Below are 19,421 nucleotides of genomic sequence, written 5' to 3' on the forward strand. Positions count from 1 at the left end.
TTTCCATTTTCCCATTATGGCTAGGGGTGTGTTGGGGTTAGGGTTGGAGTTAGAATTGGGGGGGTTCCACTGTTTTGGCATATCAGGGGCTTTCCAAATGTGACATGGCGTCCGATCTCAATTCCAGCCAAAAAAGTCAAATGGCGCTGCTTCCCTTCCGAGCTCTGCCATGCGCCCAAATAGTGGTTTACCCCCACATATGGGGTATCAGCGTACTCAGGACAAATTGCACAATAACTTTTGGGGTCCTGCTACTCTTGGGAAAACAACAATTGGGGGTGGAAAGATTATTTTTGTGGAAAAAATGATTTTTTAATTGTACGGCTGTACGTTATAAACTTCTGTGAAGCCCTTGGGGGTTCAAAGTGCTCACCACATATCTAGATAAGTTCCTTGGGGGGTCTAGTTTCCAAGATGGGGTCACTTGTGGGGGGTTTCCACTGTTTAGGCACATCAGGAGCTCTCCAAACTTGACATGGCATCCGATCTGAATTCCAGCCAATTTTACAGTGAAAAAGTCAAACGGCGCTCCTTCCCTTCCGAGCTCTGCCATGCGCCCAAACAGTGGTTCCCCCCCCCCCCCCACAGATCAGGTATCCGCGTACTCAGGACAAATTGCACAATAACTTTTCCTGTCCAATTTCTCCTGTTACCCTTGGTAAAATAAAAAAATTGAACTTGAAGTATTTTTTTTGTGAAAAAAAAGTAAAATGTTCATTTTTTTTTTAAAACATTCAAAAAATTCCTGTGAAGCACCTGAAGGGTTAATAAACTTCCTGAATCCGGTTTTGAGCACCTTGAGGGGTGCAGTTTTTAGAATGGTGTCACTTTTGGGTATTTTCTATCACATAGACCACTCAAAGTGACATCAAATGTGATGTGGTCCGAAAAAATAAAATGGTGTTGTAAAAATGAGAAATCGCTGGTCAACTTTTAACCCTTATAACTTCCTAACAAAAAAAAAATGTTGGTTCCCAACTTGTGCTGATGTAAAGTAAACATGTGAGAAATGTTACTTAAGTTTTTTGAGTGCCATATCTCTGTGATTTAAGAGCATAAAAATTCAAAGTTGGAAAATTGCAAAATTTTCACCAAATTTCCGTTTTTTTCACAAACAATCGCAAGTTATATGAATGAAATTTTACCACTAACATGAAGTACAATATGTCACAAGAAAATGTCAGAATCGCATAGATCTGTTGAAGCGTTCCTGAGTTATTACCTCAAACGGACAGTCATCAGAATTGTAAAAATTGGCCCGGGAGTTAACGTGCAAACCACCCTTGGTAGTAAAGGGGTTAAGGGTACTTATGCTTTTTACTGACGCTGAGAAATAAGTGTATAGCGCCCCCAGATTTGGAATTTCTCCAGGGTTTCGGCTACCAGAGGTAGCTGTAACCCCAGAGAACATGATTCAGGTCAGTTTTTACCGACCCCAGTGGTGCGATCACCATTATTCACGTGCCATTACCCATTTAATTTCTCTCTCCTCTGATGTGATCGCACATCAGAGGAGAGAGAAATGGAGTCCCCCCCCCCCGGTGTTTTCCCGTGACCATCCTGCATCCCCCCTGCCATCTTCATCCAGGAAGAAAATGGGGGGCGCATATGCAGTGTGCCCACTGAGATCTGCCGGCCAGCACCTGGCAATAATAGGAAATTTTTCCTATTGGTTCATTTTGATCACTGCGATAGAAAAAAAAAATAGTAAATCAAACCCCCCCTTTATTACCCCCCTTAGGTAAAAATAATAAAATAAATATTTAAATTTTTCCATTAGGGTTATGGTTGGGCTTATAGTTGGAGTTGGGCTAAAGTTAGGGTTGTGGTTACGGTTGTGATTAGGGTTGGGTTTAGAGTTAAGGGTGTGTTGGGGTTAGGGTTTTCCACTGTTTAGGTACATCAGGGGGTCTCCAAATGCGACATGGCGCCACCATTGATTCCAGCCAATTTTGCGTTCAAAAAGTCAAACTGTGCTCCCTCCCTTCTGAGCCCTGCCATGCGCCCAAACAGTGGTTTTCCGCCATATACGGGGTATTGGCATACAAGGAGAAATTGCACAACAAATTTTGTGGTCCATTTTCTCCTGATACCCTTGTGAAAATAAAAAAATGTGGTTTCAAAGTGAATTTTTTGTGAAAAAAGTAAAATGTTCATATTTTCCTTCCACATTGCTTTAGTTCTCGTGAAGCACCTAAAGGATTAATAAACTTCTTAAATGTGGTTTTGTGCACCCTGAGGGGTGCAGTTTTTAGAATGGTGTCAACTTTTGGGTATTTTCTGTTCTATTGACCCCCCCAAACTCAGTTCAAATGTGAGGTGGTCCATAAAAAAATTGTAAATTGTAAATTTTGTTGGAAAAAATGAGAAATGGCTGGTCAACTTTTAACCCTTATAACGTCCTAACAAAAAAAACTATGTTTCCAAAATTGTGCTGATGTAAAGTTAACATGTGGGAAATGTTATTTATTAACTATCTTGTGTGATATGACTCTCTGATTTAAGGGTACAAAAATTAAAAGTTTGAAAATTGCCAAATTTTCAACATTTTTGCCAAATTTTCAATGTTTTCATAAATAAACGCAAGTTACATCGAATAAATTTTACCAATAACAAGAAGAACAATATGTCACGAAAAAACAATCTCAGAATCAGAGGGATCCGTTGAAGCGTTTCAGAGCTATAACCTCATAAAGTGATAGTGGTCAGAATAGTAAAAATTGGAGTCAATGGGAGTAGAAATCACCAAATCATAAGACACACATTCGGCACGAATGGTGTTCGAATATGGCACAAATATGTCAATCAGATTCGGGGCCAAAATCCGAACAAATTCGCTCATCTCTACTTAAGATATTGAGGTCCCTCAGCGCACGCCACGGGACGGGGCTGGACTGCTGCACTTTGTCTTCCCTACTCTGGACGAGTACTTACCTCCTGGACCAGCTTGATACCCTGCGATCCATCGGTATCCAAAAGGATCTGTGCACCACAGCACCTTCTCCCATTATCAGAGATAACGGACTTCACGTATCTCCCACAGAGTGACACAGCAAATACATATGATTCATAGAGCGTTTACTTGATCTCCTAACCACATTGTGGGTATATCAAAAAATCAAAAACAATGACATTCATCTTTATTGGTACAAATATACAAAACCCCAATATTATAAAATAACATCTATACTGGATATAAAATCCATATGTAGACAAACAGGCAGACAGCAAGTATGACTATGGAAACGATGGAGAGCATACATAAAACATCCTCATATATAGAGAATCCTCCATGTTGGCACAAAAGAGCACAATAATGTATCAACCATCTAAAGTGATAAAGTGTGCTACTTCAGTGTAAACAGGGGAGAAAGAGGAGAGATGAGAGGTAATGATCAGATGTAAACAAAATACATGCAAGAAGTATGTAGACACATTGACAAAAGTAATAGAACTAACCGCAGTATCAAATATAATTCATTAATTAATCCCAAGGAAGATACAGCGAAATGCGCGTCGGGGTTATTTGTAAGCTGGTAGGGCATCAGTATGGGTAAGGGGTCTTATATCATTATACATTGCTGGTTAACAAATTATATTAGATACTGCGGTTAATTCTATTACTTTTGTCAATGTGTCTACATACTTCTGGCATGTAGGTATTTCCTATGTCTTTTTGAGAGGATCCTAGTTAGCTAATATGAGGTTTCATATGTCATTTTTGTTCTGTGTGTTTCTAGAGTGACACAGCAGCAGGACTAGACCATCACGAAACTTACTCTCATCACTCCCAAGGACCAAAGACAGCGAACTTCACGTCTTCTATGCAGTCACTTAGCAGGTAAAAAACCTTCTTTTCCCAAGATTATCTTGTCACACATATTTACATATATTATGTGTGAATTATACCTGTTATACCAATCTACTGAGCAATTACTTATGCGACCATCTACTAAGGACATCATCTGAACACCGATCTCACATTATACTATATGTGCACACCTTAATCTGCCCAAAGCGCCATTCAGACTTCTTTAAATTTTTATCCACTTTTCAAGCAACCGTGATTTACCAGCTGGGTTGTTTTTTATCAGGTCTTGCGCTAGTGTCTCATTATCTCAAATTTACATAATAGTGGCAAACAACCTTGCGGTTCCCACTAGGAAAACTGGTGTACTATATTTCATTTTTGCAGAAATAAAGATCAGACATTATAGAGTAAGGTATTCCACAATTTAAATGAGGAATGAGGGCCCTGCTCATTTGGACTTAACTTTTTATTCTGTAAATTTCTAGACATTCAATAATGCAGTTCATTGTAAACAGTTTCTGAAGACTCAAGAAATCTTTATTTTTCAATACATGAAAACCATTTTGTAACAAAACAGGTCTGTAATGTGATTAACACAAAGATGAACACTCACAACAAAACCAATTATTGTTAGTCGGAGAGAGGCATCTGGGAGAGATGATTTTAGCATTCACTCAAGTTCACTGAATATCTGCTCCATTTCTTCCATATCCTCTGACTTTATGGTCATTTCATTTATACTTGAGGATGAACTAGAAGTGATCTGGCTTGCAGGCGTTGCTTGAGAACTTTCCATGGGAGTTTGCTCTTTCTTGACATCACGTCCACCAGTAAGCAATTTTTGACTTTCAGCAAAATATTGATTTGGATGATTCAATGAAAACCCACAGTCATCAACCTGTGCAGACAATTAAATTGACAGAAAAAAAATTAAAAAAATAAAATGAAAACAAACTGAGCAAAGGAAATGACTGTGTACTCCATAAAACTATACTTGTGTACACACTGGTGTCTTTTGAAGTTACTTTATACTAGTAAATAGTGATAGCATCCAATTACAGTTTTATTCATTGCTGGGACACAGCAGCCCCGCTTGCTAGCTTGAGAAAACTTTTAAACAGTGATGATGCATTCAACTTTATTGCAATTAGTCTAGATAGTATAAAATCAAGCAACACGCACATTCTTCTCGAAAGCTCTACCAACAATAGGATGATTAATGTGTAATGAGACTTCCAAGGAAGATACCCTTTGTATCTGGTCACTGCTTCAGCTAGGCATTGAGCACCTCGTGCTTTCATGTATATTTTACTTTATATATATTTTCCTCTTTTTGGATCCTCTAGCTTTTGCCTTCCACCTTAAAGTGATATATGTCATCAATTTGTCTATCCTGGACAATCTGCAGGATATCTACTGCTCAAGAAAATAAAGCGAACACTAAAATGCCACATCATCGATATCACTGAATTAAATATTTCAGTTGCAAATCTTTATTCATTACATAGTGGAATGTGTTAAGAACAACAAAACGATCAATGTAAATCAAAATGAATATCCCATAAATTACAGGCTGATCCAACTTCAGTGGAAATGCCTTAAGACAAGGAAATGATGCTCAATATTGTGTGTGGCCTCTACGTGCCTGTAAGACCTCTCTACAATACTTGGGCACGCTCCTGATGAGGCTGCTAATGTTCTCACAGTAGATTTCCCTCCCAGACCTGGATTAAAGCATCAGTCGACTCCTGGACAGTCTGTGGTGCAACGTGGCATTGGTGGATGGAAGGAGACATGATGTTCCAGATGTGCTCGATTAGATTCAGATCTGGGGAATGGGCAGGCCAGTCCATAGCATCAATGTGTTCATCATGCAGGAAGTGCTGACACACTTCAGCCACATGATGTCTAGCATTGTCATGCATCAGAAGGAATCCAGGGCCCAGTGGACCTGCATATGGTCTTACAATGGGTCTAAGGAACTCATCCCGGTACCTAATGGCAGTTGGGGTACCTCTGGCTAGCACATGGAAGGCTGCGCGGCCCTCCAAAGAAATCCCTCACCCAACCAGTACTGACCCACTGCCAAATTGGTCATGCTGCAGGATGTTGCCTTAAGCAGAACGTTCTCCACGGTATCTTCGCACTCTGTCAAGTACTCAATGTGAACCTGCTCTCAGTCATGAAGAGCACAGGATGCCAATGTCCCATCTGCCAATATTGGTGCTCTCTGGCAAATGCCAATCACCTTGCACGGTGCTGAGCTGTAAGCACAACATGCACTTGTGGACGTTGGGCCCTCATACCACCCTCATGGAGTTTGTGTCTGACAGTTTGAGTAGACACATGGATGTTAGTGGCCTGCTGGAGGTCATTTTATTTTGCAGGGCTTTGGCACCCCTCCTCTCATTCCTCTTTGTCCTGCTGATGGGTTGTTGTCCTCCTATGGCCCTCTCCAAGTCTCCAGGTATCTGCTCCATGCTCTGGACACTGTGCTGACAGACACAGCTAACCTTGTGACAGCTTGCATTGATGTGCCATCCTGGAGGAGATGCACTACCTGAGCAACTTCTGAGGGTTGTAGACAACCTCATGCTACTGTACAGTACCTCTCGGGGTGAGAGCAATCACAAAATGCAAAACTGACCAAAACAACTGCCAAAAAGAATGAGAACAGAGAAATGGTCAGAACCACTCCTTTATATGGGTTGTCTTGCTAATTGCCTATAATTTCTACCGGTTGTATGTTCCATTTGAAAAACAGCAGGAGAAACAGATTCACAATTGGTATTGCTTCATAACTGGACAGGTTGATTTCACAGAAACGTGATTGACTTGGACTTACATTGTGTTGTTTAAGTGTTCCCTTTATTTTTTTGAGCAGTGAACAAACAGAGAAATATACAGCATCAATGACCTATCAAGCAGAATTTTGCTAAACACAACAGCTGTTACATCCAATTACATGTATGCTTGAAAAAGACCTGCAATGGTCCGAAACATAGCTGTTATGCTTTTTGCAAAATAAATTCTGCTTGATACGTTATCAGTTCTGAACGCTGTCCATTTCTCTTACGTTTATGGTGTTCCTTGGGTGGGGTTCCTTGGTTTTCTGGATGCTGCATAAGTCTGGTTTAAGGCCAGCCTTATCTAAATTCAATCTACAGAATAAGTCAATATGAGATCAGTATTGGTCTGACACCCAGGACCCCCACAAATATCTGATATCAGCACTGGCAATGTAGGAACTAAGCAATATATGGCACAGATCACACAGCTTAGGCTGGTTTCACACTTGCTTTTTTTAGAGCTGCGACTGGTGCGCTATCGTGCGCATGTGCATTGCTCCCCTATCTTTAACATGGTGGGCGCATGGTATAGCGCTTGTACGCGTTCATGTGCGTTTTCGTGCTCTGCGGTTTTTCCAGGTGTGCACCCAGGCGCGCCAGACGCAACATGTTGCATTTTTCTGTGCGCCCAACTGCTGCCAAAAAACGCATGCGCACGTTAGCGCACGGAATGCGCAAAAAACCATTAGTGTCTATGGGATCGCACTTGTGCACTAGGACATGCGCACGCATGCGTTTAAAATCGCATGCGTTTTTAGAGTTAACATGGCGACAAACTTGTTAAATCGCATGCGCAAAAAAACAGCAAACGCATGCAAAACGCTTAATGCGGTTTTTTTGCATGCGTTTGGAATGCACACGAGGCGCAGCACAAAAAAATGCTAAGTAGCCTTAGTGGCCAATACTTAGTACTGCTATTTATAGCCAATTTAATGGGAGATAAAGTGCATAGGTGAATGGAATATAAAGTCCAGTACACAGCAGCGGCTACCAAGCTGATGTGTTCCAGCCCGTAGGAGTTAACTGTCCCTACCCCCCCAGGGCCTGTACACATATTGAAGAAAGCAGGATTTAGTACCCAATGTTGAATAGCAAGGCCTTTTAGTATGGTAATGAGATAAGGCCCAAAACAGAACTTCAAAGCTTAAGCAGGAGCCACGCCAGCATGGGGCAGGAAGGGGCCTGGGAGCTTCAATTAGAATATACCTGTCAGCTAGACTCAGAAATACACATCCATTGTCTCTCCCAACCTCTCCGGCTCCATCCTAGGATCATGGATTATGAGCACATCTTTCGAGTTATGGACTTATGAAAAATATCCGAGTGACCCTGAGGAAATCGCGCATCTGGCAGTGCGACTCCTGAGGCGGTGAGGGTTCTGGGGCCTGAGATACATAGATTGGCCCCCCACAGCGACCCAATGGGGCCATGTTTGCTCTCCACACGACAGGTAAAACAAACCGCATTCACTGGTACCTCATGTCCTGATCCGATCATGCTGTTGAAAGTTACCCCCTTTCTTAGATATTGGGAATAAGTTCTGCAGGGAGCTAAAGGGTGGAGATTATTAGCCCACCCTCTGACACAGGGGGAGGAACCTAGTGTGCTTAAGTAGCAGCACATGGCAGAGAGTCTCACACACTCACAGAGGAACCAGATGATGATGATCTAAGAAGGAACTGGGGACAGATCTGCCAAGGGGAGCAGCGCCCGCGCTTTGGGGTTTGTCCGGCAACTAAGATTCTTGTACCTGTGGACTGCAGAGCTCCTGGCACCCACATACAACTTACAATCTGGTAAATTGACCTCCAGCTTAATATCTCCAAGTCTTGTACCCTTATTGTTATATTTTACTCTGACTGCAAATCCACTGTAATTCCATTGTATAGCTTACTGTATATGTCTGTAATTATCTAGTGCGCCCTTAAGGCAATTAAACCATAAAATTAATCTTGGGCTGATGCTTCTACGCTGATTACGAATCTTAGAATACCCAGCGGGTAACAGAACATCCTCCCTGGCGGCCATTTGCTCTTGGTGCAGCTCCCTTACTGACCTGAGAGACAAAGGGGGCGCCGGAGAGCTGTGCCTGTGTAGTTACGTCACATTGGTGACGTGGGAGGAACGGGTCCTGTGTCCTCCACACCCTATGTCAGGCTGCCTCTTCCTGTAGGAGGCACCTGATTATTGTTGTGCTTCCTTGCTAGGCCTGCTTGGTCCCTGCTTGGCCGCCCTCTCTACTCAGGTCCCCTGCCTTTTGCTCTGCCATGCTTCTTAGTACACGCTCTGCTTCTGTCTTGTGCCCTGTCGTGCTTCTTAGCACATGCTCTGCTTCTGCCCCGTGCTCTGTTGTGCTTCTTAGCACCCATTCTGCTTTGTCTCATACCCGGGCGTGCTTCTCAGTGCACACTATATGCACTTCTATACCCAGCTTGCCCCATATACTCGCCCTGCACTATCCAGTACCCAGCGCGCCATGTGTACACGTCCTGTACTGTCCTGAACCCTGTGTACCCCCCGTGTACACGCGCTGTACTAACCTATACCCAGCGTGCCCGTGTCCACGCTTTGCACACTCCTGTATCCTGTGTGTTCCCTCCTGCACCTTGCTAGACACACTCCCCCGTGTCTTCTGTGAGCCGGCCACCTGGTTCCAGCAGTCGTGGTACTTCACCCCCTGGGTCTGCCCCTGACACTCCCTGTATAGGCGGTGGTCCTCACTAGGTCAGCTCGCCCTGGGTGGGTTGGTATCACGACCCAGAGGATCCACTCCAGGGGTCGTCACAAATGTATCACTTAGTTTAAAGGGTGCAGGAGTTCTGACATAGAGTTTTCCTATGTAGGATGCAGAAAAGGCTAACCTCGCCCACACGAGGCCCTGGATTTACATTCTCTATAGACAGTGAGCTGCCTTCCACAGCAGTGGGCAGAGTCAGACTTGCAAGCAAGAGCCAGCTAGTCACAGCAGTGATGATATCCTAGTGATAAATCCTTTATTGTAAGTAGACACCACCACACAGCCTGACATGAGACACAACTTTGAATTCTGTGTTTTACCCCAACCTCATGTTGCCTTCCAAATACACAGCAAAAACCCGCTGACAGATTCCTTTTAAATCACGCTATTTAACACGGATATCTAAAAACAAAATGCTTAACAGCATAGATTGGAACCATTTTAGAATTCAGCAAAAAGATTTGCAGAACCATGGTCCAAACACCACATTGGTACAGATGCGGTGCCAGGACCAGAGCTCATTGAGCATCGTCTTACCGGTCAGTATCCATCATGCATCTTCTGTGTATTATGCCTGGCATGACGTATTAATAATGTCATGCTGAGCCAGCTAGTCGTAAATTGCATTGAGGAAGCTAGCAGGTAGGAGAAGGTTTAAAGGACTAACAGGGGTCCTGTAACTTTTTTTTTCCTCAATTCTAGACCACAATATTTATATCAGTGAATTCTTCAGACATGAACTTGCAGACTCCGACAATGTGAACAGTGCCATAGAAACTCTGTGTTATACAAACCAGTATTTAGTTCTTACATCTCCTGCAAGCAAGCCTGTCGCTGCTTGTTTGGGATCAATGGTCCCTATCTGATCTCATCTTAAAATTCAATTAAATAACCTCAAATGCATTGTTGCTTTAACTCTAATTGAGCACAATGTTGAAACATGTAATAGGTCACACATATATTTTAAATATAATCACACATCAGTCAAATACAAAATCTAATGGAACAGCTTTTATTACAATGTGTTCTGAATTCTCTACAATATGTATACCATCATGGCGGATCAATAAAAAGCTGCAGCATTTATCAGTCATATCGGTGTCCTTACAACTTGTCAGTGATGCTATCTCTTTTCCCTGCACATTGACCTTCACACAAACACAAGTTTCACATTTCAAGCTAGGGCTAATGTGGTTTTCGACCAATTAATGCACTAGTGGAACACTTAGGCATTTTCTTTTGGGCCTAATTAAGTGGTTTAGAGAAGGCAGCTGAAATGTTCCAGTCTACAAGGCTTTGTGGTTACCGGTGTCAATTAACAGGGTGACATACCTGCATTTCTAGAGGGCATTACTTTTATCTGATCTTGCGTAGTATAATATTATATATATCTACACATATACACAAGCATACATATATACACACACACTGAATGAAATTACAGATCAGATAAATAGTAGTGTCTTTGCTAGAAAATCCTCATATTCTATTTCTCAAAATTGTTCCTGCAGGTAGAGCATGCTTACTTGCAAATTAGAAAGTAGGATTCTATGGTAGACAATTACCAACCATGACAAGAAGCTTGCTAATCTGCTAAGCAATTGATTGCACAACTCTGCTTGGCCAGTTTCCATGGATGACAAAAATTATTTGGGGGAACTTGGAAACCATGCTAAAACACTTTGGTTTCATGGGGGAACCACACCTGTAAGGAAATACTGTAATGGGGACAAAAATCTCAATTTCTAACCCAACATGACTGGAAACATTCATAAAAAAAGAGCTTACATTGTGTGTTAACTCAAAATACTTCTGGCATGCAAGCTGGAAATGCATACCCTTTACTAGGTCCAATATCTAGAACAAAAAGAGAATGTAAGTTAATGAAAACAGGAAATAAGACAAGCATAAATCATTCTGATAGGCTGTGTTAATATATGTGTTGGAGATGCCACCAAAACTGCAGCATGCTGCACTATATTGTCCAGTATGCCCTCCTTTTAGTCAGTGGGGTCCATCTAGAACCATTGTTGTTCACCAGGTGCAGGTACAACACTGCTGGTATTTCAGAAATAGAAAGTGCAAAGCCTTATTTTACAGAAAAAAATAAGTGCATTGTTTAGAACGACATGGTCACGTCACATTTAGTAAAACCAGGAGCAATGAGGTACAGTATACTAGGCAGGTTGTCATCAAATAGGAGGAGGTATTGATAAATAGGTGGTCTTGTATATTTCTAGCAAAAAAAACAAAAAACAACTAAATCCTGTTTCTATGGAAACAAGTATTAACTTAGAAAAGTGCATGTGCTAAGTTCTAGCTGAAAAGTTTATGTAATTTTGAATTTGTGATCTAAGTAAAGTTAATCATATCAGGTGAAGACTGGAACGTTCCAAGGAGTCTGGTCATTGCAGGAAAATGCACATGCCCACTAGAGCTGCAAAAACTCAATGAAATTGGCTTTGAAATTATCGATTATCTACTATATTCTCCTGACTTGGCCTCACATAATAATCTTTTTTCCAAAGCTTTACAAAAAAAAAAAAATCATTAAAAGGAAAAAATATATATAACAAATGTAACTGATGCAGTGGAGCTGTGGTTTGCAGAAGAGGATAACAAATATAGCAAAGCAGCAATATTAACTAACCACTGAGCCACAGCGATGTATCATTGAAAGGGTTGTTTCTATACCAGCTGGTTTGTTTTAAAACAACAAAGCTGTATTCACCTTCCCCGGGTCCACCAGAGATTCTCCGCCACTGGTCCAGATGCTGGGATTAGCTGTGGTGCTGAAGTCAATTTGACAGCACGGAAACCAGTCAGTGTGCTTAGCGGCTCTGTGGGGAGGTGTCTACACTGGCAGAGCACAATGATTAGTTGCTGTGCTGTCAAGGTGACAGCAACACCGCAGACAATGCCAGGAACTCGGGGCAGCAGCAAAACTCCCTGGGCAGACACCAGGATGTGAGAACACAGCGGTTTGTCGTTTTACAACCAACTACAGCCAAGGTAGAAGCTTAATTGAAATGTAACAACCCCTTTTTATGTATAAAGTTAAAGTTTTTTTTAAAAGCTAGGCCAACTATATATCAATACCCCTCGTCGAGGAGCTGATTCCTTAGTGTCTGCCATTTCAATAAAATTACGACATGTTATAAATAAACCCAAGATCACCACTGATCTCTAAAATGAAGAAACAGAAGTGCATAGAAGAGTGCGTCTCTCCTTTCCTTGGACAAACTTCTTCAGTTCTGAAGGAGAGCAACTATTGGTTGAGCAGTTCTGCTTCTTTGTTTCAGTGATTCGTGAAGGTCTCAAAACCCTTAAACTAAAAAATTGCACTTTAGCTCTAGCACTGCCTCGCCACTGTTGCTGCTTCAGTGACATAACAGCATGTGAATGCTTCAGCTAATTATTGACCTCAGCGGTGATCCCAAGGTATACAAAACAAGATCACTAAGCCCAGTGAATGGCTGCAGCAGTCAAGTGCTTTAGCCAGGGCATCACTTCAGGAATTTCAACAAAGATTGGGGTAGCAACAGAATTAAATGTAATCAAGGATGGACCCCAATGGTACCTTGGTACTGGAATCGGCCTACCCCAGCCCTCCTCCTCCTAATCCCGAAGCAAAAAGGGAAGGAGCATGCGCAGTGCGCCTGCCAAGACCTGCCAATATTTTCTATTGGTTCCTGACTTTTGATCACTGTGATAGACCCTATCAGTGTCAAAAAAGCCCAATAATTAGTAAATATGGCAGCACTTGCGCTGTACCTTGCTGTGCACCACTTCGATCATCCCCTTACAGATTACATTTTTTTTATTTTATAATTTTTTATTTCTTTAATTCTTTGCCATTAGGATTAGACTTAGGGTTTTTTCACAAGTTAGAAGAAAAAAAATTACAACTTAATGTTAACAAATTCTGTATAGTACCTATGGGTTCAACATGCTCTATACCCACGGATAAAATACTTGAGAGGTGTTGTTTCCAAAATTCTGTCAGTTGTGGGGGGTTTCTGCTGTTTAGGCACGTTAAGGCTATGTGCCCACGTTGCAGAAATGCTGCGGAATTGTCCGCAACATTTCCGCAACTCACCGCCGCGGGTAAAAAGCATGCGGAATTCGCATGCATTTTCCCGCAAAACACAAGTGTTTTGCAAGCGTTTTTAGTTTGCGGAATTCAAGCGCTTTTGCAAGCGATTTGAAGCATCGCTTGGAAAAGTGATTGACAGGTTGGTCACACTTGTCAAGCATAGTTCCTGACAAGTGTGACCAACTTTTTACTATTGATGCTGCCTATGCAGCATCAATACTATAAGATAGAATGTTAAAAATAATTAAAAAAATTAAAAAATATGGATATACTCACTTCCTCTCGGCCCCCGATTTCCTCAGCGGCGCTCCCAGCAAGTTCCCAGTGATGCATTGAGAGAATCACCTCTGATGACGTAGCGACTGCAACGTCACAAAGGTCATTTTGGCGTGAAGCACGCCTGGGAACAAAGCCGCCGCGTGCACCACTGAAGACTCCGGCAACCGACAGAGGGTAAGTATATCCCTATTTTTTATTTTAATTCTGTTTTTAACAGGAATGTGGTACCTAGGGCCTGGAGGAGAGTCTCCTCTCCTCCAGATCCTAGGTACCATCCACACATGAAACGCTCACTTTATGCATGGTGGGCATGGCCACATGTGTAAAGTGAGTGTTTCAATACAATCCTATGGCGGCGGAATCGCCGCGATTCCGCAAAATTAATGGACATGCTGCGTATTTTTCCGCAATGTGATTTAGCAGCGGAAAAATCCGCAGCATGGGCACAGCAACTGCAGAATCCCATAGGATTGCATGGGATGCGTTTTAACTAGCGTTTAAGCATTTCTGTGGCGGCCTTGGCGCTGTGGAAACGCTTACAAAACGCAACATGGGCACACAGCCTAAGGGCGCTGCTGCGAAAGCGAAATGGTGCCCGCTATCTATTTCAGCCAAATTTGTGTTCCAAAATTCAAATATTGCTCCTTCTGCTCCGAGCCCTGCAGTTTTTCCAAACAGAACTTTTTTTCTTCATTTGGAGTATCGCCACACTCACAAGAAAGCGGGTAACAAACTGTGGGGTCCAGTATTTGGTGTTAACTCATGCTAAAGTGAAAAAAATGGAGCTAAAGCAACATTTCAGAGGTAAAATTAAATATTTTTTTTTAGTCCACTTTGCATTAATTCCTGTGTAGCACATGAAGGGTTAAAAAAAATAATCCTGAAAGCAGTTTGAGGCTATGTGCCCACGTATGGATTTCTGCATGAAAACCAGACTCCTTCCCAGAAGACGCGCATTTCAAAATGTGCGTTTTTGATGCGTTTTTTACGCGCGTCCTCAGACACATAGAAAATAGCTTAAAAGTGGACTTATCCGCAAAATTAATGAGCATACCGCGTTTTTTTTACCGCAAAGCGTTTTTTTCGCGGAAAAAAACATCAATATGTACAAAAAGTGCAAAATGAATTAAAATGAATGGGATGCTTGCTTTGAGCGCTAAAAAAATGTGAGAAAAACGCTTACGTGGGCACACAGCCTCCAAGTTTTTGAGGGGTGCAGTTTGTAAAATGGAATCACTTTTTGGGGAGTTTCATTATTATTTATAGATAGATATGGAATAGATAGATATGGAATAGATAGATATGGAATAGATAGATATGGAATAGATAGATATGAGATAGATAGCTAGATAAGATAGATAGATAAAAACAGGCTCCTAAAGAAACAGGTTTTGTAAATTTGTTGAAAAAATGCAGCTAAACATTTTACCCTTCAAACATCCTAACAAGACAAAATGACGTTTGAATAATGATGCATGCAGATATAAAGTAGACATATGAGAAATTTTATTAATTATTGTGTATAGCATGACCAACTGTTTTAAGGATATAAGGATTAAAAGTTTGAAAATTGCTATTTTTTTCTAAAATTTGGCCAAAATTGTGATATTATCACAAATAAACGTGAGTCATATTGAATTAATTTTACCACGATCATGCAGCACAATACAGGTACGCCTCACAAAATTAGAATATCAAAAAGTTAATTTATTTCAGTTCTTCAATACAAAAAGTGAAACTCATATGGAGTCAATACAGAGTGATCTAATTCAAGTGTTTATTTCTGTTAATGATGATTATGGCTTACAGTCAATGAAAACCCAAAAGTCATTATCTCAGTAAATTAGAATTATTAACAAAAAACATCTGCAAAGCCTTCCTAATCAGTTAAATAATGTGGTGCTAAAGAACAGACCTCAAGTACAGATGTGGTTTCATCACCTTTAAGCCTGAGTTATTTATGAACGCACAGTGGAACACAACATGTAATCAGATTAAACAATGCTACAGCTAACCCAACAGAGCCCTGCCAAGTACCGCAGTGTGAAAGTTCCCTTTTCAAAATCTGTTAAGATGACAACCTGTTAAAAATACAATTTGCTTCTTAATTTTGACTTTATGTAATCTCTTCAGGGTTGAATGCTCTCCAATTCTTATCAACAAAATGCAATGCTGGTTGACCTTTATAGTGGATAGACAACATCCCTGCTAAGTCCCATACAACAATCAAAAGAAGTCCTTTGCCAGCTTATCAAGCGCAGGAAATTGCTGCTATGAAGAGATAACCTCTACTCCAGTACACAATTGAAGAAAGGTGACATCTTACCCCTCCTTTCTAGAGCCATGTTTTCCCATGTCAGACACAGCAATTGAGTCGGCCTGAAATCCCCGCTGTCCACATTATTAGCTGCCGCCTTACAGTTATTGAAAGCTGAAGAAATAAATTAAGTTTACTGAATGGATTACATCAGGCGATAAGGCCAGAAGTGCTAACTATTCGGTTTTTCTGTTATCCGCCTTACGTTTAATTTCTTAGTGCGAGCATTAGTGATGTCCATAGAATGTTTATACCCCTTTTCCTAAATAATCTTAATACAGTCTCATAAAGCCAGCAGAGGGAGGATTGTTCTTCCGGCAGTGAAAAAGCAGAAAGTCACACAAAGTTTCTTTGTGGTGAGGTCTGTGTATGCGATCAGGTGGCTGTTTTACTGTATTACTTAGAAACCAAAATTAAATCGTCTTTAATTATGTTTTTCACCATTCTGTTTCATAACTCCTGCCCTCATTATCACACACTTATGCTCACTGGTTCACAGGAATATTCTACATAACAAGCGGAGAGCGCGTACATTACATATATTACTTATCTATCCCAACTAAGGCGTTATTCACACTTGCATATTAAAATACAGCGCTATATGCTGTCAGTGGTAGTGTGAATGCAATCTGGTTACAATTTCTCATTTCTAGAGTCATTTAGACCTATCATATATAGATCGGCTTCGTGTCAGTAATGAACACAACCAGCACCATCTGTTCACTAGTGGTCAATTTTATTTTAAGTCAGCCCAAATGTAGGAAATAAACAGCAGACCCCTTTTTCCTGTGTCATAAACCTTTATACATTCAGAGGGGCTTTGAAGGTTTCTGTCTGAAAAGTCGGACCGCCACAAAAATGCACAAATCGAGTCCATTTGAGTTCAATATTTCTCATTTTAATAAATGATTCTGCCAGAAGCATGTTTGAATCCAGTGCTTCCACGATTCAGGTGTAAGAATGGTGAACTGTGCTACAGAGTTCCTGCCCCTGAAGACACCAATTGCGTCACTGTTATGTGCTGTGATGTAATATGAATAGTGTCCCGCGAACTTTGTATATATTGTGTAGTGTGAAGTAACGTTAGTATTGTATAGTATATGAATATGGGCAGCACGGTGGCTTAGTGGTTAGCACTGCAGCCTTGCAGCGCTGGGGTCCTGGGTTCGAATGCCACCAAGGACAACATCTGCAAGGAGTTTGTAAGTTCTCCCCGTGTTTGCGTGGGTTTCCTCCGGGTACTCCGGTTTCCTCCCACACTCCAAAGACATACTGATAGGGAATTTTAGATTGTGAGCCCCATCGGGGACAGTGATGAAAATGTGTGCAAACTGTAAAGCGCTGCGGAATATGTTTAAAAAAAAAATAAACATTATTATTATTAAAAATAAAGATTATTCTAAGGCATAGCGTATAAGATAGTTTAAGATGTAGATAGTGGACTGTAATACAGGTAGTGACAATAGGGTAAGTTAGTATGCAGTTATTGCTTAGGACTGGAGTAAACTTCAGAAATAAGGATATTGAAAGTGGAAAATGCTTTATACTGTGAAGGAAACATCCATAAGACTTAGTACCCGCTATCCCTTGTATATAACCTTTACAAGTTACCAAGAGTTGGAACGGAAGTCTCCCTTTATGAACTTGAAAACACATGGTCCAGCCATCCCACTGCACCGGCTACATGTGGCCTGCAAGGACAAAAGTCTGCACACCCAGCCAGGACCCACACTTTCATGTAGTGCGCAGGGGTGTAAAAGGAGAAGACTGCCTTGCCTGTGGGTACTGACCCGATCTACACTGGCAGAAGACATCAAAGCACTGCTGAATGCCGTGTATATCTAGCCAAAGCTGTATGTCTGATCAGTGTAGACAATGTTCACAATTATTAGGTAAGTATTTTGACCATATCGTTTTTGAACATATTTTCCAACTACAAGATGTATAAACTTGAACACTTATTGGATGAAGCAGATCAGGTGGTGCATATGGGTAATGAGGGAAAGTGAGGCCTAAGAACAATAACACCTTTTATCAAGGTATGTAGAATTATCAAATAGCTTGTTTTCTTCAAGCAATATGGGCCAAAAAAGAGATTGAATTGACACTAAAATAAAAAATTCAGTGGGATGCAGTACTCTTAACCCCTTATACCCATGTGACGTACTATCCCGTCCATGTGCCCTGGGACTTAATTCCCAGGGACGGGATAGTACGTTACAGCGATCAGCGGCGCTCACCACGTGAACTAATTATCACAGCAGACACCCGGCACAATGTGTCAGGGGCGGTCATGGATGAATAAAAAAAATAAATGAATTTTTATTCTGTTAAACCAGAGAGTTACGTGACACAAAATAGTTACTAAATAACATTTCCCACATGTCTACTTTACATAAGCACAATTTTGGAAACAAAATATTTTTTGTTAGGAAGTTATAAGGGTTAAAAGTTGACCAGCGATTTCTCATTTTTACAATAAAATTTACAAAACCATTTTTTTTTTAGGGACCACCTCACATTTGAAGTCACTTTGAGGGGTCTATATGGCAGAAAATACCCAAAAGTTACACAATTCTAAGAACTGCACCCCTCAAGCTACTCAAAACTACATTCAAGAAGATTATTAACCCTTCAGGTGCTTCACAGGAACTAAAGCAATGTGGAAAGAAAAAATGGACATTTTAATTTTTCCAACAAAAATTTTCTTTTAGCATCAATTTTTTCATTTTCACATGGGAAACAGGATAAAATGGATCCTAAAATTTGTTGGGCAATTTGTCCTGAGTACACCGATACCTCATATGTGGTCATAAACCACTGTTTGGGCGCACGGCAGCGCTCATAAGGGAAGGAGCGCCATTTGACTTTTTGAATGGAAAATATGCTGGAATATTTAGCGGTTGCCATTTCGTGTTTGGAGAGCCCCTGTGTGCATAAACATTGGAGCTCCTCCACAAGTGACCCCATTTTGGAAACTAGACCCCCCAAGGAACTTATCTAGATGCATAGTGATCACTTTGAACCCCCAGGTACTTCACAAATTGATCTGTAAAAAAAAAAAAAAATACTTTCTTTTCACAAAAATTCTTTTAGCCTCAGTTTTTTCATTTTCACATGGGCAACAGGATAAAATGGATCCTAAAATTTGTTGAGCAATTTCTCCTGAGTGCACAGATACCTCATATGTGGTCATAAACCACTGCTTGGGTGCACGGCAGGGCCCGGAAGGCAAGGAGCACCATTTGACTTTTTCAATGGAAAATTAGCTCCAATCGTTATCGGACACCATGTCGTATTTGGAGAGCCCCTGTGCACCTAAACATTGGAGC

The 19,421-nt window shown here is 41.1% G+C and overlaps 1 protein-coding gene across 3 annotated transcripts in view; it reads right to left on the reverse strand.

The window, feature by feature from the left end:
• Nucleotides 1-4,259: 4,259 nt before the first annotated feature.
• The window catches only part of PRIM2 (DNA primase subunit 2), a 296,434-nt gene continuing 281,272 nt past the window's right edge, over nucleotides 4,260-19,421 (reverse strand). For all 3 annotated transcript variants that reach the window (XM_073569406.1, XM_073569408.1, XM_073569407.1), the window contains exons 13-14: nucleotides 11,186-11,254; nucleotides 4,260-4,709 (exon numbers count right to left, since the gene is read on the reverse strand). In XM_073569406.1, coding sequence (XP_073425507.1) covers nucleotides 4,482-4,709; nucleotides 11,186-11,254 — 297 coding nt within the window. In that variant the 3' untranslated portion in view covers nucleotides 4,260-4,481. The remainder of the gene's footprint in view (nucleotides 4,710-11,185; nucleotides 11,255-19,421) is intronic.

This window comes from Dendrobates tinctorius, unplaced genomic scaffold (assembly GCF_039654945.1).
Source record: "Dendrobates tinctorius isolate UK_male_01 unplaced genomic scaffold, ASM3965494v1 ptg000024l, whole genome shotgun sequence".
In the NCBI taxonomy this organism is placed as follows: domain Eukaryota; kingdom Metazoa; phylum Chordata; class Amphibia; order Anura; family Dendrobatidae; genus Dendrobates; species Dendrobates tinctorius.